General features: G+C 36.2%; 1 protein-coding gene across 1 annotated transcript; it reads right to left on the bottom strand.

The window, feature by feature from the left end:
- Window positions 1-23297: 23297 nt before the first annotated feature.
- Window positions 23298-25379, bottom strand: LOC149933732 (uncharacterized). Its single transcript, XM_090155838.1, has 4 exons — window positions 25368-25379; window positions 25214-25266; window positions 24764-24826; window positions 23298-24070 (listed from the first exon to the last, which is right to left on the bottom strand). The coding sequence occupies exons 3-4, from the start codon at window positions 24817-24819 to the stop codon at window positions 23425-23427; spliced, it is 702 nt and encodes a 233-aa protein (XP_090011964.1). The 5' UTR covers window positions 24820-24826; window positions 25214-25266; window positions 25368-25379; the 3' UTR covers window positions 23298-23424.
- Between the last annotated feature and the right edge of the window lie 1033 nt (window positions 25380-26412).

Raw genomic sequence — 26412 nt, forward strand, 5'->3', positions numbered from 1 at the left:
GGGATCGAAACTTTGTGAATATATGGGAAGACTTCATGTAGACTCTTGTAAAATAGACAAATTTCTTTTAAACAAAGTGAATTTAAGAATTCGACTCTTGAAAAATTCCGATGAATTTATAATTATATCACAAGAAGATGTTAATATCAAATATAGATTAATTATCGAAGAAGCTGTTCTTACTGCTAAACATATTCTCGTAAATCCAGATCTACAGCTGGCACATAATGCTATATTGCAGAAACAGAGGGCTTTGTACGATCTAACACAAACTGTTGTTAAAACTCTGACAATTTCAGCAGGCGCGAGCGATTTCGTGAAGTCAAATATTTTTTTAGGTAAAATTCCAAATCGGGTAATAATCGGAATGGTAAACAATTCTGCTTACAACGGGTCTAGTCGAGAAAATCCCTTTCAATTTAACCATAATAATCTCTCGTTCTTACAACTTTCATTAGACGACCAGAATATACCAGAAACTGCTCTAACTCCAGATTTTAATAAAAACCTCTATACTCGGTCGTATTATTCACTATTCTCGGCAATGGATTTAATTGGAAATAACTCTGGTAATTGTATTGATTACGAAAATTATAAAAACGGTAATACATTATTCGCGTTTGATTTAACTTACGATTCCTCGGCAAACTCTAACAACCTCTCAATTCAACGAAATGGTAGTTTACGTATGGTAATGAAGTTTGCTTCCCCCTTAACTAATATTCAAAACATAATTATTATTGGAGAATACGAAAACCGATTTGTCATTAACCAAGAGCGTCAAGTTACGTATATTACGGAATAAAACCAATCAACGACGGCAAAGATTGATTAGTTGTTTCGCGAAATCGTAGTGGTAAAGATGTCTCGAACTCACAGTCTCTCACCCAAACAAGAAGTAACGGTGCTAGGATATGTAAATCCATCCATCAAAATTTACCGACTAGACACTTGCTCCGAATTTGAACTAAATTTAGAAGCCTGGCAATCTCTATTCACATTCGAAAAGGAAATAACTGATTTTTTTGAAGACCAAGTTGCTAGTTTTCACACCTGGCTTCCGCTTGAAGGTTCAAAGATAAAAATCGACTGTTTCAAGGGACAAAAGGAAAAACTCGTGGATGTACGCGCTTGTGCCAGAGGAAAAAACCATTTGTATCATCTTTTTTATTCAACAAATTATGGTTTTAATCTCAACCAAGCAGGGTGGAAAAGATTAAAACATTGTAAACATACAATCGATCAAGAAATTAATTTAATTTTGTCGGCAAAAAATATTATGCGTGACATAATTGTACATGAGCTCACGGATAAAATGTTTGAAATTACCGAAAATTGTGAGAATCCGCATTGTAAATCTTCGATTGCTCACGATGTCTCTTGTAAACTAGGATTAAGCACAAATTTTGAAGACCGAGTGGAAAATATGATATTAATAGCTATCCCCCAATTAAACTACGATCATATTGTTGTAAGATTCCAAAAGGAATTTGGTCTTGACCCCTTAATAGTAGAAAGTCAATTATATTTTGATATTGTACAAAATGTTTCAAACTTAAAATGCGATTTAATTTATTAAAACAAAAACTTTTACTATAATCTGTTTTTATTATTTCTATTCACACATTTAAAGATGTTGTTGTCAAAAACAGACAAACAATTAAGTAAAGTTTATTACGATGTTGAAAGCCCATATAGTTATTCTGACAGTGTTACTTTAAGAAAAAAATTTCCCAAAATTTCGGAAAAAGAAATTAAAAATTTTCTCAGTAAACAACCAACCTACACACAACACAGAGCTAGGAGATTAAATTTTAAACGTAACAAATTATATGTAACGACGATTGATGAGACATTTATGGCCGATTTATTAGACCTCCCTATTTTACAAACTTTTAATAAAAAGTACCGCTATACGTTATTAGTTCAGGACATTCTAAGCAAATTCGCGTTTATTCTACCAATTAAAAATAAAACCTCGAGCGAGATTGTGAAGGCCTTTAGAGAGATTTTCAAAAAACGAGTACCCCTTAATTTATGTACCGACGCAGGGACAGAATTTCGAAACGCCCCATTTCGCGCTCTCTTAAAACGTTATAACATACACCATTACCTCACGTACTCCGAGAAAAAAGCTTCTATGATCGAGAGACTCGTTCGCACGGTAAAATCTAAAATTTTTAAAATAATTACCAAGACCGGCGATTTACACTATCTTAATAAACTACCATTAATTGCAAAAGCTTATAACGCTCGAAAACATTCAACAACGGGAATCGCCCCTAAAGATGTCAATAAAAACAATGAATCGGCAATTTGGGAAAAAAAACTATGGCAATCTTAGTATGATTGGAAAGGCAAGTTTAAAAATTGGGGATAAAGTTCGATTAGCCGTTGCAAAAACAACATTTGATAAATCATACAAGGGAACGTTTACAGCCGAAATATTTGAAATTCATAGAGTAATTACGAGAGATCCCTGTATGTATATTGTGAAAGATTTGACCGGCAATATAATTAAAGGAGCTTTTTACGCTCAAGAAATAGTTAAAATTCAAGTGTAGAGCGCTACATTCTTTATTCAACATTTTGTTAAGCATGGGTAAAGTACACATTCTCCTGAGTCTCGCGATTGTAATATTTGGAGTGAGCGCAACAATATTTTCCTCCGCGATGAAATTTAAAAAAAGAAGTCCAGAATACAGCTTAGATATTGGAATTTGCGACAAAGCCTTCAATTTAGGAAGAGACACGTACCTTGTAAAATGTAACGAAACTTTTGACGTGCGACATTTTAAAAAAGAAGACGGTAGTTTAAAACCATCTATCAGAGGAATCAACTTAACAAAAGATCAATATGAGAAATTATGCATTTTGACAGTGACGTGAAAGATGAATACTAATCAAATCCAAGCTATACTTAAGTGTGACCCCCGTTCGAGAGATAAATTTATCGGAGTGTTTCCCGCTAATAGATTACCAAAAGTTCCAATTAAAAAAAAATCATATTGTTTCGTAATCAACACCGATCCCGATACGCTTCCAGGGTCTCATTGGACGGCTGTTTACAAATCGGGCGACACTCTGGACTTTTTTTGTTCTCTAGGAAGATCACATCGTGACTATGGATTTTTGCTAGAGCGATATAGCAAGCGTATTCGACACAATACTCATAAATTTCAATCAAATAAAAGCCAAAACTGCGGACCACATGTGATTTATTTTCTAACCTCGAGATGTATGGGGATTTCTTACAGTAAAATAATTAACGAATTGTATAATTTCGATTTAAAAAGAAACGATAGTTTAGCGTTGTTGAATATATGTATTCATTTGATGAAAGAGTGGAAACGAAATAAATCAATTTGTTTAAAATAAAAAAAAATGTTTATTTATTTCACACATAATTATTTTTCACATTTTTTATTATTCTTGCCAACGAGAAGGAGGGCGGGTCTGTCTTTTAGGCCTCGGCGATTTTTTTGGGGGGGATGGTAATTTTAATTTTTTTTGCGGCGATATTGGAACGCCACCGACAGCACCCTCCTCCTCCAAAGACAGCTCTCGATCCCAATCCTCTTCCTGGCTTAATTGACTTCCAATATCGGTATTTTCTAAGTATTCTTCAAATATTTCATTTTCTCGACTTAATCGTTTACGCATTCTATCATCGGTAATTGTCTTTTGTTGCTTAACAATCGGCGTAGATGCTTTCCTCTTCCAAGATTCTACATTTTTTAAGAGACTCGGGAATTTTCTACTCTGATCGTTTTCTCTCTCACTGAGATATTCTTTCATTTTGCGTGTCATAGTATTTAAACGAACCTCCGCAGCGTCTCCAGCGTTAACTCCCTCGGGCGTTTTGAAGGGTGAATAAATTTGCGAGGTGAACGGGGAATTTAATGGAGCAACAGGTCCGGGGGCTTGAAAGTTTGTAATTTCAACTTTAGGTACCGGTATCGCTTTTCTCATTTCCCGGGCCTCGCTCAGTATTTTTAGAAATTCTCGCAATTTAGAGCGGCTGTTTAAATTAGAAGTTAATATATTTTGCAACTCATTATCTAATAAGTTATAATACGTTTCCTGGGGAGAAACAAGCTGTTTATTTTCTTGAGATATTTGTCCGACACTCGAGGCGGGAACTAAAATCATTTTTTTCATTTTATCTTTTATTGAATAAATTGGCAATTAAAGGAACAATAGAGCCTAATAAAGCCGGTATGAAGAATCCCGTACCTTTCTGAATTATTAGAGCACGCTTCTTTTTTTGCGAAATTTTCGGACTGGCTAAGAAGCGTATTGTTTTTTTATATTTAGAAAGTTGTTTTTTTATATTTAGAAAGTTGTTTTTTTTGGCTTTAGATAATATAATTCCACCACCTTTCAAGTTTTTGCAAACGCTTTGTAAGGCTTTTAATTGCTTTGGAGAACTGTTAGCTAATAAATTTTTACGTACCCCTCCTTTAGATTTATACAATAAATTTAAATATGGATAGTGTGTTTTAAACCTGTCAGAGGGATTTGCAATAGGAGTAGTTTTTGTACGTACTGTCTTTTTTGGTGTCATTTTCTTTAATGAACTTGATAATAATATAGTAAATTATTTATTATTGGAAAAAACTACCATTTGTGGTCCATTTTGATTAAATGTGTACGATCTTAATCGTAAGCTATCTGGAGTGGTTACAGATGTGTCTATAAATAGTGAATTGTAAGGTTCTCCAGTAGCCATATCGTAGGCCATTTTAATTATTTTTGTGTTATTTGGAGATATTTGATTGGCCAGATATTGGATTTGACTTAGATCTCGAGGAGATTTAAACAGATTTAGATATGACATATTAAGAGAGATTAAACGAGATTGTTTGATTCGAGGAAATAGGGTTTGTGAGATTAATACAACTGAAATTTCATAATGATGACTGTCTACGGTAACTAATTTCGCAATTTGATCATTTTTGTAAAGTTCGTCTGCTAAATCGTCAATAATAAGTAAAGAATTTCTATTTGATTCCCAGAACTCGCTGTCCATTGGCGGAAGTCCTTGAATAAACTCTATATCGGTTAAAAACTGAGATAAATCATGGTAACCTGATTGCCAAACAGAATAACAATAAATAATTTTAATAGGAGGTTTATCAATTAATTCATTCCTCCATCTAATTAGTGAGTTCGTCCATGCTGACTTGCCCGACATTGTAGGTCCTGACACCATCATTCGAAACGGTGAAAGAAATTTTATATAAGACATTACTGTTTAAACAAAAACAACATACTACGTATTTTGTTAGTACATTGTCTGTTTTATAGAATATATGAAAAAATAAACAAACACATTTTTAAAATTTAAAAAATTATTTTATTAAAGATTAATGTTTCTTATCAAAAACATCCCTTCACCAGTTATATAAAGTTTCAAAATAACATACAAAAATAACATTTTGAATAAAAAATAAAATCATAATATCTCCTTCACCAAAAAAAACTATTAATTCCCGTTTTTTAGTAAAAATTCAATTTTGGAAGTTAAAAGTTTAAATCTTAGGTTATTTAAAAATAAAGTATTTACTCGATTTTCGGAAGAGATTTCATTTACTATAACTATGTGGTTAAATGACACCTGTTTTGCAAGTTTTTTTGTTACATGTTTTTTAGATTTATAATTAAAAGACAACTTTATTTTACAATTCGCCATTTTCACATTCTAAATATCCATAGGGGACACTGGAAATATAATCTTGTAGCACACGTTTACAAAAAGTCTTTTTGAAAGTTTTACTTAAGTTGCCAACACGTAAAAGCATTTTGTACTTATCTTTTATTACGTTAAAGGGAATTTTCACCTTAAACTCGGTATTTGGCACAAAAATCATTTGTTTGAAGGCGTCGAAATGTATGATTTCTGAGTTTTCCCTGGTAAGAGTTATTCCTTTAAGTTTTATAATTGTCTGATTATTTTCAAGTTTATAGCTGTAGCTTTTTGGTCCAGTTGATACGAATTTTGTGATATATGAATTCGGAGTCTCGCACGTAAGTTCACCTAAATTACCACCAAGGGGGGGTAGCCACTCGTGTGGTTTATGTGTAAATTTTATTCCGTCCGTGTCATAATAAATTACACGCTTCCCCAGCCTATTAATTAGCTTATGCAGATGAATACGACCGTAACTGGTGACAAAGGAAGCCACTATAACATTACCTTTGCGAAAAGTTGGCGCAAGCTCACTTTTTTTTTTATAGCTTACCATGGCAACATCGTTGTTGATTAAATGAAAGTCTGTTAATTTATTCGATGTGTCTGCTATAATCTCGGTTAAATGGGAGTAGCGATGTATAATTTTAGTTGATGATTTGTCCATTCTTAACGCCATTCTGCCATATAACGAATTTTGCGCCAATTTCGCGGAAGTTCTTAAGGATGGGTTATCAACAATTTCCTCAGGCTCTAACCGCACTCCATCAGCTTTGTATATCGCTTCTAAATACTCTTTTTGCTCTTGATATGTTTTAATATTGGGTGGAAATCCTGAATTTTTAACTTTTGCTCTAAAAAAAATGTCTATATATGTTTTGAAAAAATTTGTTGTAATACTATAGTGGTATACTTCGAAAATTTCTAACAGTTTGTAGTTACATTCTTTTATTGAATAGTAGATTTCCACCGAGGGTAAGACTACCGTTATAGCTCGTTCGTCAATACTATGTGTACATTTGCTGTCATTGTTTATTACACAACTTCCGCATAAAGGATAATAAAGTTTTTTATTAAATCGGTATGGAAGAACGGGTAAGTAGAGGTCTCTGGGGGGGGGAGGATTCAACAGCTAATTATTCCAAAATACGCGTCTGGGGCATAATCAAAATTGTGTGTGATAACTTTAACATTTTTACAACCGTATTCCATTTTTTGTAAACAATAGGCATACAGACTACAAAAGTCAAAATATCGGATTTGTTCTCCAAGTAAGGGCTCTACTTCATGATACAGCTTGATTGTTTCTACACGGCCACCTACTAGCGAATCTCTAGGGTTAATTTTAGGAATGATTTTAATTGTATTAAAAAATGCTTTCGCCTCGACATTTTTTCTCAACAGTTCTAATATCTCACATTCAAAAATTTGAATATATGTATGGTTTGGTAAATTTTGTTCAATAAATTCTTTTCGGTCTAATTCCCTTTCTCTAATTTCTTTGAATGATTTTCCGATAATTGAATTAAAGCTCGAGCCAGAAAAATGTTTTGGACAACCGTGCCAGAAATCACCCATTACATCAATTACTATGGGTGGATTTTCACAGTACCCATCTACAAAATACGGACCTACAGCCTGTTCCCCAGCCGCGGATCTTACCGTTTGCAAAATTAAATTATTTTCCTTCTCGTACCAAGATAAATATTTTAATGCAATCTCGCTTTGATTCTGTCTACTTGCCAAACCGATAGCAGGAATAGTACATAGTGTATATGGTTCTAAAAACTTGTCGATAAATACATTATTAAGTGCCCCAGAAAGAGAGATACCCCCATAATTACTGATATCAATTTCAATTAGTTCTTTATATAAGATGCGAAATTTCTGCATAGCTAAGCGTAATAAATTACAATCTAAAAGACAATACGCTCTGGATTCTGATTTAATACAATAGACCGGTTCGAGCTGTTTGTGTGAATACCAATTTTTAAATTCTCGGTATTCAAATTCTTTCATTTTATGGGGTTCAAAGTATTTTTCGTCCGGAATTTTACCTGAATAGTTCAAAGTGTCTTTCGTCCAAAAAATATAGGGAAAATATCCTTTAGATTGAGGCAAAGAAAACATTTTAGGAAAATGTCTTAAAGGAGCACTAACATAGTTCAAAGAATCTACAAAACGAATGTCTACCCCTTTAATATAAATAGTGAGTATCTTGGCTCCATCGTAAATAACCTCGGGAATGACATGATTAATTAATTTAGAAATAATAAACATTCCGTCGAAAGATCTTAGATTATGGGCCATTACGATGAGGTTGGTAAATTTCGGCCTAATTGTTTTTCGCTTTCGTTTCCCATCAGTAAGTAAAATAGTTTCATGTTGAAACAAAAAATTGAGAAAGTTATTTACACAATATTGTCCTTCAAAAACCGTGGTTTCCACAGGCTGATTTAAAATTTCACTTTGGGCCACTAAGAGCATGGGTTTATGCACATTATTCTCGATTATGGTTTCAATATCGAAATATACATAGGATCGTGGTTCTTTTTTAAATGTCGACTGTTTAACATAATGTTGGTTTGGAGGATGATCGATTTTACAAGATTCGCAAGCTGTTTCACATTTGTGAGTTTTTGAAGTTTCAAATTGAACACAGCATTTTTCACATCTGTGGAAAAGCTTGCAAGTTTCATTTTTTAGGTGAAAACTATAACATTCCCCTTGTTTTAAATATCTATTACAAAGTTTACAACGAATTAAAGGAATTTCTAAAATTTCGTGAAATTCTCGACCTAAACATCTTTTACATTTAATATTTCTAGTGTCAAAACAGTGGTGCCTGTTTCTATGTATGGTGGAATAAAAATTTTTTTCGCAATTTAAACATGAAGCTACACCGCCCCAAATGGAATGTAGATTTTTAGCTAAATGAACGTGCGTGCCAATTTTTACAAGTAGAATTTTGTGTTCGGCAGGAGGAAAACCCTTGAAATAAATTTGAAAATTTTCCGTGGCGTTAAATATTATTATCTGATACTTTGGGGCTAAATATGATTGAAATTTAGCTATATCACCAATTTCTACAGCACCTCGAGCAATTCCTACATCATCGTGCAATTTCTTAGCGGCTTTAGTTTGTAATTTACTACGAAAGAGTGTTAAGGTTCGATATTCTTTAAGAACGGTTGTTAACGAAAGTCTTTTCTTTTTGTACTCGGCAATTTCACAGAGTTTTATTCCTACTGTAAGGGCTCTTGCTACGCACAAATTATCGATATTATTGATATAGTAAAAATTGGTTTTAGTTTTTAAAAAAGCATCAAGATCGATAATATCTCTATTTTTTAGAGATAAAAAATTTTTTCCCATTTTCTGTGGGGATTTCAAAAGAATTATACTAAATTTAATTTCTCCATCTAGTAAGAAATCTTTTTTTGATTGAGCAACGCGAGCTATATGGTTAAATATTCGAGAAACAGTTAACTGATCAATTTTAATAAATTTAATGTTAATTGGATGTTCTAAATTTTCCGATTGAATTGCAAATCTGAGGAAATCGAAACCGGGTGCTTCTTGTCTTACGTATTTGATAATTTTGGACAGAATCTTTTCAAATACTGTAAAAAATAAATGTGTGGGGATTTCGTTTAAGTATATTAGTTCTAGGTCAATGTCCAGTTGTTTACATTTCCACTTTTTTGAATTTCTAGGGCTTAATTTTTTAATTTTATAAAACTTTTTATAATTAAAACTGTTTAACGATGAAAAGTCTAATTGAGAGTCCGAATCGTAATCACTCGAGTCTTCCATGTTCTAATTTCGTTTCCAGGTCTAAAATATTATTCTAATTACTATTACGAATAATTAATTAATGAGTTTAACTTGCCTTCGTGGGTGGAACAACAATTTTTCCTTCCGTCTGCTCAATTAATTTTTTCAGCCTGTTTGTTGAGTTTATTATTCGAATAACATCCATGGATAGGGTGTTAGCTAAGAATTTCACCCTCTTATAATCACCCTTCCAGAGTTCATCTTGGGGAAGATGTTTGATGTTTTTATATGAATATATCTGGATATCTAGATATAATCCCTTGTCGCTCGCTTTTTTTCTCGGAGTTTTAGTTTCGTAAGACACTCCCCCTTTCTTGACTTTCACTGATTGTTCGATACCGACTTCTTCGATGTTTGACATGCGACGAACCTCTTGAATATAGTCCCCATCCGATTCGTCTGATTCTATTAACATCTCCTGTTCAGGACTATCGAAAACTGAAACTACCTGACTCGCGGAGATTTGACTATTACTTGTGGAAGCCATTTTAGCCTGTTATGATTCAATAGAAAATTTTGCCCTTTTATACCAAATGTATTTTTCATTAATTTTTTTTCGAAATATAAAACCTTGAATATTAAAGGGATTAATACTACAAGGATAGAACCTAGTTATAATTTATCAGTATTTCAACGGTATTTAAAATTGTTTGTGAATGTCAATTTAAATATAGACATGTATAAAAATATAAAATTATTAATTATTTTTTTGAAGGACTTTATATTTAATTTTCGTGACAAAAAAGACAACGCCCTAAGAGTTTTAATATTATTTTGCTTTAAAAATCGATTATGGATGTAAGAATTTTGGTAATTACAGGGTTAGATGTTTTAAAATTCTATGGGAAGAAATATATTTCTGCGAGGTATAAAATTTAAACGAATGGATAAAATTATATTTCTGCAGGGTGTATTTGATAAAAAATTGTCTTTTGACTTGATTTTAAAACAGGTTAAAATCAGGATGTAAAAATTAAATATTCTGAAATTTTTCTTATAAAAGCATGATTTTCAACGTATTCCTTTTATAAACCATGGGCTCTCGCGAAGTTTTGACTGTTTCTGGTAAGATTACTCATCCTCTCGCTATTAACCCTTTTTCACTAAAATATTTAGCTTTACGTAAAGTTAGGAATTATAACCTTTTTAAAATTAACGATATTTCAATTAGAGTTGAAAATTACTGTATGAGAACTGTCTTTCTTGAGTGTAAAGCATTAATAGAACCCTTTAACAAAATTGTTTTTGCCTGTCCCTTTATAAAAAATTCTTTCAAATTATCACCAGCTGTTTTCGCTTCGGTTTTTTCTAGAAGAATCAATAACAATTCTTGTCTATTTGACGTTCATTCTGTTAATTTTGTCTGTCCCCACGAGGCTTTTGAGTTTGACGGCTTATTGTTCCACACTCAATCCTCTCTTGAAGGCTGGTTTTCTTACGAAATTTTACGCCTAATTGGAAAACATATGCGCCTATATAAAAATTTAAATAAGATCCCATGGTTCCGTCAACATAAAAATCGTAGGAGCCTTCAACGTGACCTTTTATTACTCTTTCAATTACAACAAGTTTCCTTTTTCCGAAAAAAACATTTATCTATTACCACTGACTTTCGCCTAACACGGTATAACATCCGTTTGGAATTAGGCATGATCGTTCTATTTTTTATTAATGATTTGGATCGACAAGAAGTTAAAATAGTTACAACTTTAGAGTAAGGAATACTAATTTTAAAAAAATAATTACAATAATTAAAATAAATATTTTTATTTAGTTGCAAATTATCTCGACCGAATCAAAATTTAAACGATCGTCGGCAACTTTTCCAACTGCGACTCAAGGTAATTACAAAAATTTATTTATTTTTTAAAAAAACTAAAACTATTTATTTTTTTAAAATAGGACTCAAACCTTATAAAATTTTAATTTTTTTATTTAAAGACTTTTTTGTGTTTTTATTTTTTAATTTGTTTATTTTGGTGAAAGGTTTTAATTTTTAAAATGTTTTATATTTTTTATTTTAAATGTTTTTATTTTAGAAAGTTTAAGTGTTTAAATATGTTTTCCAAATCAACTAGCTTTATTAATTTAATTCAGGCGGTGGAGGTTGTTTTTAATATTTCATAATCTACTTTTTCTTTTTTAACTAGCTTTATTAATTTAATGTTGGGATTGGTGTAAATTTCTTTTTTCTCTATATTAAAAAATCCTTTGTTTTCATCTTTTTTATCCAACGCATTTTCAAGCAATTTTATTAGTACATTTTGTACTAGATTTAATGTTTTTCTATTATTATTATTATCTTTTTTGTTTCTTCATCTCTTGCGCTATCTTTTTTGTTTCTTCATCTCTTTCGCTATATAACCTTGATCCTACCGCTCATAACAAACGAACCATTGATTATTTATTATTCTTTCTGATTTTTTTCATGTACTCTATGTACTTTTTTATACTAATATCGGTTAAACTTTAATGTTTTATGTTTTTTTTTGGTAATTGAATAGTTTATTAACTGAAAATTGTATAAGTACATTTTGTACTAGGTTGTTTTTAAAAATTGAATATAATTGTTTTTATTAATTTTTATAAAAACTTGTTTAAGAAGGATAGGGATAATTAGTTAACCTTAGTTGTATTAAAAAATTAATAATTATTCCCAAAGGCAATATTTTTAAATTTTAAAAATATATGTCAGGCTTAAACTATAAAATCTCAATGTAAAGGATTTTACCAAAAGAAATCTAGAATCAAGATGTCTGGTGAATTTCATCTAAAGCCTGTACTTTCTTTGCCGCGATCTTTAAAAATTCTCTCTTTTCGAGTAGTAAGAATGTTTATTCTTTTGTAAGACTCGTCAAATTTCGCGATGGAATCACAAGAATTTAAAGTCTGAACTTCGTATGATAGATCAAATTCAACATGTTGGCACTGTACAACATTCGATCTGTTTTAATTCAGACATTCTCGAACTATATACTTCCGAAGCGATTAAGACCAAAACCAGTGTTTTATTCGTGCGATGATAGATCAACAAAAAGAATTCTTGTGGTAAATATTTTTTAGATATATTCGTTTTTAATAGGTTAATTTATTTATATTTATAAATTCTAGCCTGAATTTCCAACCCGACATCTCGTTTTGTACCGAAGAGGAAAAATACCTTCTACGAATTGATGTAATTATAATTATTTTTATTATACACTTAAAATATTTTTAACATTGTGTTTTTATATTTTTCAGCCTTCAAATTATTTATACAACCTACTTTAATTCTTTATTATTAATTTTGTTAGCTTTTAGTTTTATTGTTAGTGTTTCATATGTTGTTAAGTGTTTAAAAAATATATTGAAATATCATAGTTATTAAATATTACAATAACTAATTGTGTTTTTTTGACTACTTAAACTAGCATTGTTTTTAAAATAATAAAATATTTGCGAATAACTTATTTATATTAGTTTAATTATTTAAAGTATTTTGGGTGGGGCCAAAACCGCCAAGGGTATAAAGCGAAGGTCGCGAATTCGTTTCCCCATCTCGCAAATAACTAATTAGCATTTTAAACCGCTAAAAAACGGAAAAAACGAAAAAACGATATCAGAAGTAAATAAGTGGAAGTATTTGGTGGGGTTACACATTACCGCCGATATCTCGGTTCGACCTTGTCCGATCGTGACCAAACTTGTTGATTTGATAGACCGAGGCTTAGTGGTTGTGTACAGGTGTCGGGCGTCGAGGTCAAAGATTATCTTCAAGGTGAAATTGAAAACAAAAATATTTTCGATTTTTCCAAGGACAAAAATTTTTTTGGAAAATATTTTGGGGGTGTTATGGGGGGGGGGTTATGGCGGCCATCTTGGCGGCCATCTTGGAAAAAAGTGTTCATATTTAGTTACTCTCTACTGGCGGTGACCCATGGCCTTCGAGTGTCGGCGACCCATGACCTTCGAGTTGCGTCGACCCATGAACTTCGAGTGTCGGCGACCTATGACTTTCGAGTGGCGGCGACCCATGACCTTCGAGTGACGGCGACCCATGACCTTCGAGTGGCGGCGACCCATGACCTTCGAGTGGCGGCGACCCATGACTTTCGAGTAGCGGCGACCCATGACTTTCGAGTGGCGGCGACCCATGACTTTCGAGTGGCGGCGACCCATGACTTTCGAGTGGCGGCGACCCATGACTTTCGAGTTGCGTCGACCCATGACTTTCGAGTTGCGTCGACCCATGACCTTCGAGTTGCGTCGACCCATGACCTTCGAGTTGCGTCGACCCATGACCTTCGAGTTGCGTCGACCCATGACCTTCGAGTTGCGTCGACCCATGACCTTCGAGTTGCGTCGACCCATGACCTTCGAGTGGCGGTGACCCATGGCCTTCGAGTTGCGTCGTCCCATGAACTTCGAGTGTCGGCGACCTATGACCTTCGAGTGGCGGCGACCCATGACCTTCGAGTTGCGTCGACCCATGAACTTCGAGTGTCGGCGACCCATGACCTTCGAGTGTCGGCGACCCATGACCTTCGAGTGTCGGCGACCCATGACCTTCGAGTGGCGGCGACCCATGACTTTCGAGTGGCGGCGACCCATGACCTTCGAGTGGCGGCGACCCATGACTTTCGAGTGGCGGCGACCCATGACTTTCGAGTGGCGGCGACCCATGACTTTCGAGTGGCGGCGACCCATGACTTTCGAGTTGCGTCGACCCATGACTTTCGAGTTGCGTCGACCCATGACTTTCGAGTTGCGTCGACCCATGACCTTCGAGTTGCGTCGACCCATGACCTTCGAGTTGCGTCGACCCATGACCTTCGAGTTGCGTCGACCCATGACCTTCGAGTTGCGTCGACCCATGACCTTCGAGTGTCGGCGACCCATGATTTCGAGTGTCGGCGACCCATGATTTCGAGTGGCGGTGACCCATGACCTTCGAGTGGCGGCGACCCATGACCTTCGAGTGGCGGCGACCCATGACTTTCGAGTTGCGTCGACCCATGACCTTCGAGTGGCTTCGACCCATGATTTCGAGTGGCGGTGACCCATGGCCTTCGAGTGTCGGCGACCCATGACCTTCGAGTTGCGTCGACCCATGAACTTCGAGTGTCGGCGACCCATGACTTTCGAGTGTCGCCGCCCATGATTTCGAGTGGCGGCGACCCATGGCCTTCGAGTGTCGGCGACCCATGAACTTCGAGTTGCGTCGACCCATGACTTTCGAGTGGCGGCGACCCATGACTTTCGAGTGGCGGCGACCCATGACTTTCGAGTGGCGGCGACCCATGACTTTCGAGTTGCGTCGACCCATGATTTCGAGTGTCGGCGACCCATGACCTTCGAGTGTCGGCGACCCATGACCTTCGAGTTGCGTCGACCCATGACCTTCGAGTGTCGGCGACCAATGACCTTCGAGTGTCGGCGACCCATGACCTTCGAGTGTCGGCGACCCATGACCTTCGAGTGTCGGCGACCCATGACCTTCGAGTGTCGGCGACCCATGATTTCGAGTGTCGGCGACCCATGATTTCGAGTGTCGGCGACCCATGACCTTCGAGTGTCGGCGACCCATGACCTTCGAGTGTCGGCGACCCATGACCTTCGAGTGTCAGCGACCCATGACCTTCGAGTGTCGGCGACCCATGACCTTCGAGTTGCGTCGACCCATGAACTTCGAGTGTCGGCGACCTATGACCTTCGAGTGGCGGCGACCCATGACCTTCGAGTGGCGGCGACCCATGACCTTCGAGTGGCGGCGACCCATGACTTTCGAGTGGCGGCGACCCATGAACTTCGAGTGTCGGTGACCCATGACTTTCGAGAGGCGGCGACCCATGACCTTCGAGTTGCGGCGACCCATGGACCTTCGAGTTGCGGCGACCCATGACCTTTGAGTGGCGGCGACCCATGACCTTCGAGTGGCGGCGACCCATGACTTTCGAGTGGCGGCGACCCATGACTTTCGAGTTGCGTCGACCCATGACCTTCGAGTTGCGTCGACCCATGACTTTCGAGTGTCGGCGACCCATGATTTCGAGTGTCGGCGACCCATGGCCTTCGAGTGTCGGCGACCCATGAACTTCGAGTTGCGTCGACCCATGAACTTCGAGTGGCGTCGACCCATGACTTTCGAGTGGCGGCGACCCATTACCTTCGAGTTGCGTCGACCCATGACCTTCGAGTGTCGGCGACCCATGACCTTCGAGTGTCGGCGACCCATGACCTTCGAGTGTCGGCGACCCATGACCTTCGAGTTGCGTCGACCCATGACCTTCGAGTGTCGGCGACCCATGACCTTCGAGTGTCGGCGACCCATGACCTTCGAGTGTCGGCGACCCATGACCTTCGAGTGTCGGCGACCCATGATTTCGAGTGTCGGCGACCCATGATTTCGAGTGTCGGCGACCCATGACCTTCGAGTGTCGGCGACCCATGACCTTCGAGTGTCGGCGACCCATGACCTTCGAGTGTCGGCGACCCATGACCTTCGAGTGTCGGCGACCCATGACCTTCGAGTGTCGGCGACCCATGACCTTCGAGTTGCGTCGACCCATGAACTTCGAGTGTCGGCGACCTATGACCTTCGAGTGGCGGCGACCCATGACCTTCGAGTGGCGGCGACCCATGACCTTCGAGTGGCGGCGACCCATGACTTTCGAGTGGCGGCGACCCATGAACTTCGAGTGTCGGTGACCCATGACTTTCGAGAGGCGGCGACCCATGACCTTCGAGTTGCGGCGACCCATGACCTTCGAGTTGCGGCGACCCATGACCTTTGAGTGGCGGCGACCCATGACCTTCGAGTGGCGGCGACTCTTGCCTTTTCCGGTGCATTTCCGTATTTTTAAAATGAGATTCACTTTCAGAACGCAATTATACTATTTCAGGCTGTGTTTCGTAAGTTTCCGAGTACAAGCTCTCCATATTGGAGCCGGTTTCTTGAAGGTGACGTTCTTGAATTTCCAAGTTGGATTCTTGATTTTCCAAAATAGATTCGACTTCTGAGCATATAGTCATTTGGTTAAGAGGCGCTGCTTAATATATTATGCACTTAAAAATAATAATAAATTATTTTTAGAATTGGATGGAAAAGTACTTACCATTATTATGATTGGTTCCTACTAAATTCATAGTTCCTTCATTCGACAGGATATGCATTTCCAAAAATTTGTCAGCGCGTAGAGGCAAATTGCAATGTCCGAATGTTCTAGTTTTAAGATGTGAAAAACTGCTTTCTACTGGAGCACTAGTAGCGATTACAGGTGCAGTGCCAAAGAACTTTTTCATAACCGACGTCCAGAGAGGAATCAATCGAGACATTTTAATAATATCTTTAACAATGTTTGGGCACACCTGTTGGTTTCCCCTCTCACCTTCTTGATCCGGATCTTGAAGTTCTTCCAGACTATTTTCGTTTATTTTCTTCGCAAATTTCTCAAACGGTGATGTTACATCATGCTCCTTAGAAAGATGGTTGTCAGCAGCGTTGTTCATCTCACGTTCGTAGTCCCCCCCCCATCATTAACCAAAGACTCTACGTTTCCAGTGGAGACCCGTTTAATTAAGAATTTTTTTCTAAGTTCACACTTCGTTGGTTCCTTTGTACGAACAATTTTCCTTCCGTTTCGGAGTAGGCAACTGTAAATACAGCTTCGAGGAGGGTTTCTAGATCACCCAGTTCTTCACATTGTACAACTTGCCCTAGGCATCTAAAAAAAAACTGTAGCGTTCGTGTTTCATGTTGCGCTTGAAGTTTTTTCAAACTCGGGAATTGGGTCATAATTTTAATAACATGAGCAACGTCACAACGAATATAACAACTTGGTAATTGAGAACGTTGAAATTCGGAGTCTGGGGTATTCAAGACATTCCAGCACTTAGTAAGATATTCCGATAGAGAACTGCAGTTAGTAAAAGCCTTTGTAACAGCGTAAATTAGGGCGAGGGACATGTCACACACTATCTCATTTGGTGTGACTGCCCCTGTTCTTATCCACGCAGTGAGCCACGCGTATATCGCTTCCGAGGCATGGCTTTCCGATAACATATTACAAACAGCATATTGTTTGTGCGTGGAAGGCTTTTGAACAGTTATTTGATAAGAAAATATGACCACTACTCTCATTCCACGGTTGAAGCTTTTTGACAACACCTCCAGTGGCATCTATTGATATTTTGGACTGACCAACGTTCTTGTTGCAGTATGCTCTGTATACATGAATCTGAGTTGATGACCAATAGTATACTCGGAATTTACAATAGCCCAGATCTCTAATAATTCCCCTAAAAGGTTTAATTACCATCATTTATAAATCGCTTCTACAGGATTATGGTCGAGAAGAGATTCTTTGAAAGCTTGGTGTCGTGCATGTCGCAAAACACCGGGAGATGGAAGATCCTTTGGTTCTTTTTCACCCAATCGCATCTGTTTTTGAGCTTTTAGCTTACGGTAAATACTCGGAGCTATATTTCTTTTGTACAGTTCTTCGACCACTTCTTTCCTAGCTTGTCCAGAAAGCTGCCTTTTTATTTTATTGGAATGAGGTTGGTAATAGGATCCCTTGTAGGTACACAAAACACGAACATTCGTATTGACGCTCGGTTCCTCTTCGATATAACCTAAAAACCGTGATTGGCATTCTTTGCATTGGCCTTTTAGACTAGCAAAATGTGTACCACTTCGGCTTACAGTAGCTTGTTTGAAAACAAGAGTGCAAGGTAATCGTGTGTGTTCAGCGAAGTGTCTAAATATTATATGTGTCCACGATCCTTTTTGAAATACTTCTCTAACCCTTTTAGACACTTTTCCGTACGTTTCTGGCTTAGGAGCCATTCTAGCGTATTCGTCAGCTTTAAGAGTTATGGTGAATTCGATTACACAGACATTGTCTTGATTTTCATCTGAAGAAATATCAGAAACGGTAATGCCTCCAGTGTCGCTAATCTTTTCTGAATTTTCATCGAGTACTTCGCAATTAGCATTATCGTTATTGCTTTCGAGTTGCCTTATTCCTAAAATATCCTGACTTTCGTAGCGACCCTTTATTACAATAGTGTATAGAGCATTAGGACTAACTATTCCGTCGAGATACTTGCTAATGGTGTGCCATATTGGAAACGACTTGCCAGTTACCGATTTATTAATATATATTTCGTCTTTATATTTACTTATGGCGCCTTTTATACGCTGAACAATATCCTTGTCCTTTGGTTTTCGACCAGCCATTTTTGGAAAAAAAAAGACCTATATAAAAGTGTCTTTCCTTTTCGCCGGAGGAAACTCGTTACGTTGAATGATTAAACAAAGTTTGAGAGTCAACTTTCAAACTTTGGAATGGATTCTCTCACGGTTTGAACATGTCTAGACTGAAAAGCGGTCACACGACTTACTAAATAAGTATAGGCTAATTAGTCGAAACTAAAATTTTCCACGAATTAAAATGAAAATTTGGTAGTGATCTTGAATAGGACAGCTTTGAACTTACGAGTCCTTTGCACCTTATTACGAAAATGTTTTGCAAACCAAAATGAAATAGCAAAATAAGAGGTGAGAAATATTTAATATTCAAATAAAAGGATATCTAATAAATAAAAAGGGACGGACGGACGGACGAAAAAGTTGTGAAATTAATCGCCCAATATCATCCAGAGCAGACTTGGAATTAGCGGGAGTCTTGGGGCCAATGGCTCTTAATAAAAATCAGTGGGCTCTTAAAATAAATCATTCGAACGGGGGTTGCGGGCCACCGGGGCTCTGAATTTAATTAAAAAATATTTATTAAACATATTACGGAAATTTCTGGAACATATTGATTTGTACGCCGTTTTTGAAACTCTGTTTTCCTACCTTATACGAGAGCGGGATCTAGCGTTACAAATGATTATGTGTGATATTATAATATACTTGCTTGTTTTAAAGTTAATAAATGTTATGTAAGTAACGTAACCAATTTTTATTTTCCTATTTTCCCTACCTAATTTTAAATTTTTTTCCCTAATCCCCCCCCCCCCCCCGCTTGGGCCAGTGGCTCTCAATAAAAAAAAACTTAAGGGGGGTCGGGGGCCCGCAGGGCCCCCGTAAAAAATATCACTATTTCCAAGTCTGATCCAGAGTATCGCTTTAACTTTAGAAAAAGAAGCTTCCCGATAGATGTGCGACAGTCTACCTTGAAATTTGGTAAAGAGTTTTGATTTTTTACTGTTGCCGCGAATTCATAATATTGGAAAATTTTGGTCGATTATTTTATTGATAATTAGTTCATTGCTATAAAGAATCCTTCCAAACAAGATAAAAGAATAATCATTTTTAAAATTTTATCGCAAGAAAATGCAGTTTTTTTTAATGTTTAGCTGATCGAAGAATTGGTCTCTTCATATACTGAGAAAGAACGACTTAACAACGTTATTTTATTTAGTACTCTGTGATAAATTTTTTAATATTTAAAATATTAACAATACAACAAGACCGGTAGTACTGCCAAATATGCGCATGGCATTTTGGTTATTCGCTTTAAACGAAATTACGAATGGTTGTTACGAGGGCTGGTAGCCGTGTTCAAAGAATTTTATGTTATTATTTATGTAGCAGACGACAAAATGTTTCAAACAGGGCTACCAGCCATTAGTATAAAGCGAATAATCATAATGCCTTGCGCTAGGGCTGTACCATAGAAATCTTATAACATAGTATGATTCCGTATAAATTCAAAATGGGCCAATTACATTTTAGGAGGTTTCGTCATTATCAGCCAATCAGGATTCAAAGAGTGACTACGGCAACGACTCGTTGCCATCTAGTTTGAGTTACAGGAAATAATAATTCGATTTTAGATTACGTCACCTTACGAACCGCATTTGATTGGCCCACGTCAATCAAGTCACGGCCCCCTGCACGCGCTCACGTGAAAGGTAAAAGTTTCTTTTTCCTTAAGCCTCGGGGCAATTTGAAATGTTAAAAAACGGTGGGCTTTCAAATTGATGATTTGGTTAAAGTTACTTCGGGAAGTTCAATGAGCCTAGTGGAACAACAACTCAGGACTATAATTACTGCAATATTCCTTTAATTTAAAAAACTTTATTTAACATTGTAAATATCGGTCTTCGTTGAGTACTAACAGTGGAATGTTGAATTTAAGCAGAGTGCGGGACATTTATCTTGGCTAAGCTTCTAAGAGAAAAAGCATATAATTAATGCGACGATTATAAGTATGATTGTTGCTGTTTAATTCAATGACTGTCGTCAATTCGTCATAAGTATCATTCTTTAGTGTAATGAATTTTTTATGGGATATAATTAATCTTTCATAAGGTTTTTGTTAATCTAAGTTTCTACAAACAAAATAATGTTGGCGCAAAATATAAAATTGGTGGCGCCTAATAGCGCGTTATTATAAGCTATTTTGGGAAACTAAATAATAAAATAATATTTTACTATTTTTACTAAGCTTCTGTAATACAAGTTAAGATACTATTTTTAATAATTACCTTAATTCCATGTTGGCGCAAAATTTAATAGTGGTGGCGCCTAATAGCGTGTAATTGGCGCGTTATTATAGGTTATTTTGGGAAACTAAATAATAAAATAATATTTTAATATTTTTACTAAGCTTCTGTATTACAAGTTAAGATACTATTTTTAATTATTTCCTAATTTCCATGTTGGCGCAAAATATAATAGTGGTGGCGCCTAATAGCACGTTATTGGCGCGTTTTTATAGGCTATTTTGGGAAACTAAATAATAAAATAATATTTTACAATTTTTACTAAGCTTCTGTATTACAAGTTAAGATACTATTTTTAATTATTTCCTAATTTCCATGTTGGCGCAAAATATAATAGTGGTGGCGCCTAATAGCGCGTAATTGGCGCGTTATTATAGGCTATTTTGGGAAACTAAATAATAAAATAATATTTTACTATTTTTACTAAGCTTCTGTATTACAAGTTAAGATACTATTTTTAATTATTTCCTAATTTCCATGTTGGCGCAAAATATAATAGTGGTGGCGCCTAATAGCGCGTTATTGGCGCGTTATTATAGGCTATTTAGGGAAACTAAATAATTAAAAAATATTTTCTATTTTTACGTTCCTTAACTCTGTATACCAAGTTAAGATACTATTTTTAATTATTACCTAAATTCCATGTTGGCGCAAAATATAAAATTGGTGGCACCTAATAGCCCGTAATTGGCGCGTAATTATAGACTATTTTGAGAAACTAAATAATTAAAAAATATGTTACCATTCTTACGTACCTTAATTCTGTATTACAAGTGAAGATACTATTTTTAATTATTACCTTAATTCCATGTTGGCGCAAAATTTAATAGTGGTGGCGCCTTATAGCGCGTAATTATAGACTATTTTGGGAAACTAATTATTGATATTGCCATTCTGAGTTAAGTTAGCTCGCCAGGTTTCAAATTGGTTTGAGACAAATGTAGAAAGTTTCGAAATAAAATATCGTTGGCGCGTAATAGCGCGTAATTTTTTTCATATAATGAAGTTTGTTACATAGAAATTTGTGACATTTGTCATTTTTGTTAAATTGTCTAGTCTGGTTTCAAAAATGATTAAACTTATGTATTTTAGCCTAATTTAATGTTATTGAATTTTAAATTGCTGGAGCCCAATAGCGCATAATTCGAGCGATATTATGAAATATCTTTCCTTTTTTTTCATGAGTTTTGCCACTGAATAAAAAAAATTAATGTGTTATAAGCCATGAACCCTTATGGCGCAAAATTTTAAACTAGTGGCGCGCAATAGCGTGAAATGGGCGCCTAATTATGTGCTTTCTTTTTTTGCAATTTGTTATTATTGGCGAGCTGGCGTCAACTTAGCCCGCCAAGTTTCAAATCCTCTTTCTTGAAATTCCAATCTGGCGCGAAATTTTAAACTTATGGCGCGTAAAAGTGCGTAATTGGCGCGTAATTTTGAAATAATTAATTTGGATTTTCGTTTGATTGGCGCGCCAGGTTGACAACGCCCTAAAGAGCACGCCGAAAGTATCCAGCAATGACACAGTTCGTAGAGGTTTCCAAGCTCAAATATTAAATATTTGTAGGCGGATGGTGCTTGTATTCTGAATCTTGAAATGGTACGAAACTCCAATATCACTAAAGTGCCGTGACTCGTCTTGTGGGGTTCAGTGAGCTGGCCTGAAATCTTACTTAAAATTAAAATTTATAAATTAAATTATAAACGTAGTTCAGAAATGGCCAGCAATAACTTCAAAAATAATTTTCAACGAAATCGAACTAAATTTAAGAATAGTATGTAGATTCCAAACCGAAAATCGGTAAATTGTCACATGACTAACTTGTGGACCTTAATCGACAAAATTTTAACGGTTTACGAGAGCATGATGTGTCTTTACGATTTCGATATTCCTGTCCCTTCTAAGCCTCATTCTTGGGAAATGCGAACATTAAGGTTTGGGTTCTTGTAATAGGTAAAAAAGGAATTTGTAAACAAATCGAAGTAACTCGCGTAAAATGTAACTTAAACAGTATTTAAAGTGCCTACTGCTGGGTTTGTGCTTGTTGCAGCCTACTTCCAGGGGCTATTAGGCCACACTTGGAAGCTCTCTGGCGCTCTTTTAACTCATCGTAAGGAAATGGGGGAAAAACCGGCATACTTCTCAACTCACCCCCTAAAACGCATTAGAAATTTTGCATAACCTTTTGAATAACCCTGTATACACTGCAGGAAATTATCCGAAAACCACCAATTTTATTAGGAAATAATTGGACAAATTTTAAATATCATATCTTGTACCTATAAATACTTATTTTTTAATTTTTTCACCTATGTAACAAAACAGCACATATATGAACTAATTAAAGAAGATATTGGGAATATTTTTTAAATTTTAAACAATGACTATGTTATCCAGTTTAAGGATTTTTAAGACAGTCAACGTTCTTTTTCAAGAGTTCAACTTCCAGTTCATTCACTCGCGTCGTCAAAGCGTTGTTCTTCTGAGACAGATCGGTTACCTTGTCCAACAAAGTCGTCAGCGTACCCGCGTTGCAGTTGACATCGGCGTTCTTCAGCATATTGGCGATATCGGCGAGTCCCGCTTTGACGGCCACGTCGTAGGCGGTCAACCCTTCCTTGTTCTTAATCTTGACGTCGGCTCCTTTGTCCAACAGCAAGGCGACGCTTTTCTTGTGGTTCTTGGCTGTGGCCGAATGCAACGGGGTATTACCGGTTACTGTGGGTATATTTATGCTAGCGCCCCATCTTATTAGAGCTCTGGCGATGTCCAGTTGGTCGAAGGCAACCGCCCAAAGAAGAGCGGTTTGCCCGTGCTGGTCTTGGATGTCTAGATTGGCTCGACGGTCGATGAAGAGCAGAGCCATGTTTGTGTCTCCGAATTTGGTGGCGAGGATAAGGGGTGTGGCACCTCCGTCGTTGGCTGATTGGGTGTCAATATTGGCTCCCGTATTCAGCAGTGAAATAACCTTTGCCCTGTCTTTCAGCAGTGTGTAACGGATCAACTCGGAGTTTTTATCCGCTTTTATCTCCTGAGCAAAGCACCTGACACAAATGAAATAATTTCATAGATTTTTATATTTTACCGAGTGGTGATTTATTAAAGATAATCCTGAACAGGTTCAACTGTTTAAATGAAGTTCTGTAATATTCCAGTAGCCTAACTTTAGTTACATTTTTACGAAATATGAACTAACTTTTAATTACATAAATAAAAATCAATTTTTAATGACACCATTGTTTGAATGTTTACATAATGTTTTACTGTGCAAAATTACAGTGGCGTACATCTTCAAAAGGGTCATATTAAAGAATATTAGGCATTATGTAAGGTATCCCAGGAGCAACAAACACCCAAGGAGAACGCAGCGAGCCTTGCACGCCCTTTCTCGCGTACAATTTTCATTGGTCGCTCCTTTTGGCAAAACCATTTACGCGGGCGGTGGGGGGAAGAGAGAAATTGTCTGAACTTTCCCCTTCCGGCGGTGGCAGGTGCTTAAGCGTCTAGCCAATGAGAAATGTACATACGAAAATGCGCGTCTAAAAACGCGTTGCTTTCTCCGTGTGTGGGATGTGATTGCTGCTCCTGGATGTTGCCAACTCGTTTTTTCCGATCCAGTTAAATAAATTAATAAAAACGGATCGGTTTCATTTCGTACTTATTTAAAATATATGAATTATTTGTAGAACGCCCGAATTTCTGTTGAATGGAAATTTTAATTCAAGGAAAACACTTACAAGATTACGAATATTGATGCCAAGGCCAAAACTCCGTCGTTAATGAATGATTTCATTTTTCCTCTAATAAAGGTAAATCGATTAAATTTAATTAAATGTAAACTACAAAACTATCAACTTAAACTTCATGCGGATATATTTGTAATTTTTTTACAACATTTTAATTTTTATGAATTTTATATCGTATAATTCTGTACTAGTATTAGTATCGCAATTGTAAAGGTTATTTAATTTTTACTTTCCACATTTTCAAAAATTAAATGTCTTTTGTTTTACTGTTTTTGACTATTTAATCCAAAAACTTTATCCGAATTCTTGGTTATCCAAATCCCATATCATCCAAACTACTTATTATTAGATTTTAAAAATGATTCATGATTTAAGTTTTTTGTAAATATTCATATAACTCTAATATCAAAATTTCAATAATTATAAAAAAAAATAACTTACGGCAGATTTTGTCTGTTTTTCTCGAAATGAAAGTAATTAATTTCGAAAATTGTCTGAAGTTATAAAGAAAGTTTATCTACGTTTTTTTTGCCTTATCTGCACGGATAACGTAGATAGATTTGCAAAAAAATAGTTAAGAAACAGGTGGCAATACCGTTACTGGGCAGTAAAATTCTCACGTTCGTGCGTAAACCGATCTTTCGAAATTACGACGATAAATTCATTAAAATGTTTCTGGAAAAAATTGCCAAATTAAAATAACATGGTCTTACCTATATTCCTATCTCTTACTGTGATTTTTATGAATCCCTTATTTCAAAATCAACTCATTTAAGCATTATTAAGATTTATTTTTAAATTATTTTCTTAATAAATGATTACGTCTTATTCAAATCCACAAATTTAGGTAAGGTTTATTTAAAAAAATATTTATAAACTAACCATGATTAATTACAATATTATTAGGTTTTACTTTTAAAATCCACCAATAAAAAGATTGGGATAATTATTCCTTTTATGTTTCAATATTTTTCAATAAGAAGGAAATTAAAAATTGTCATACACAAAGTAATCCTAAAGTATATCTATAATAAAAATAACAGTACCTTTATCACTCGCTACACAAGCTGAAACTAAAGTAACACTGGAGGCTTTGTAAGCAAGAAAAAGACTAATCGAACTAGCAGTCAAAATTATTCAAAGTTCGAAGTCGAATGGTGAAACGATAATAAAAGGAAAACACGCTCCTGATTAAAACGAAGAGGAATTCTCCGAATCGCGGTTGTGAAACACCCCGGTTTTCCAGGTATCAAAGACCTCTCAGGATTATAAATTGAAAAAAATATATACTCCGTATACCTTTCATACAATTCTTTTTAATTTAATTTCACATACCAGGCAGAGCATTTACATCCTGCTTAGAAACGGGTCCTTCTAAGTTCAAGGCAGTGTGAACTTTCGTATTTATGGCGGATGAACCAATTTCACACTTAAATCGCCGAGTTTAACAAGTGCTATGGATGATTGGCGATAGTTTCTCTTGCAACCAGTCGCAGCGTGGGTTAGCGGACGATTTTTCAACTAATTTTCAACTCCCTTCAATAAAGCTAATTGGAAGTTGCAATTTCATATTCGGAAAGTCATCTTGATTATTGATTGAAAATACAGAATGGCATTTTCAAAGTAAAGGTTACATTCCG

The sequence above is a fragment of the Leiobunum rupestre genome, chromosome 8 (assembly GCF_980474605.1).
Source record: "Leiobunum rupestre chromosome 8, qqLeiRupe1.1.hap1, whole genome shotgun sequence".
NCBI lineage: Eukaryota > Metazoa > Arthropoda > Arachnida > Opiliones > Sclerosomatidae > Leiobunum > Leiobunum rupestre.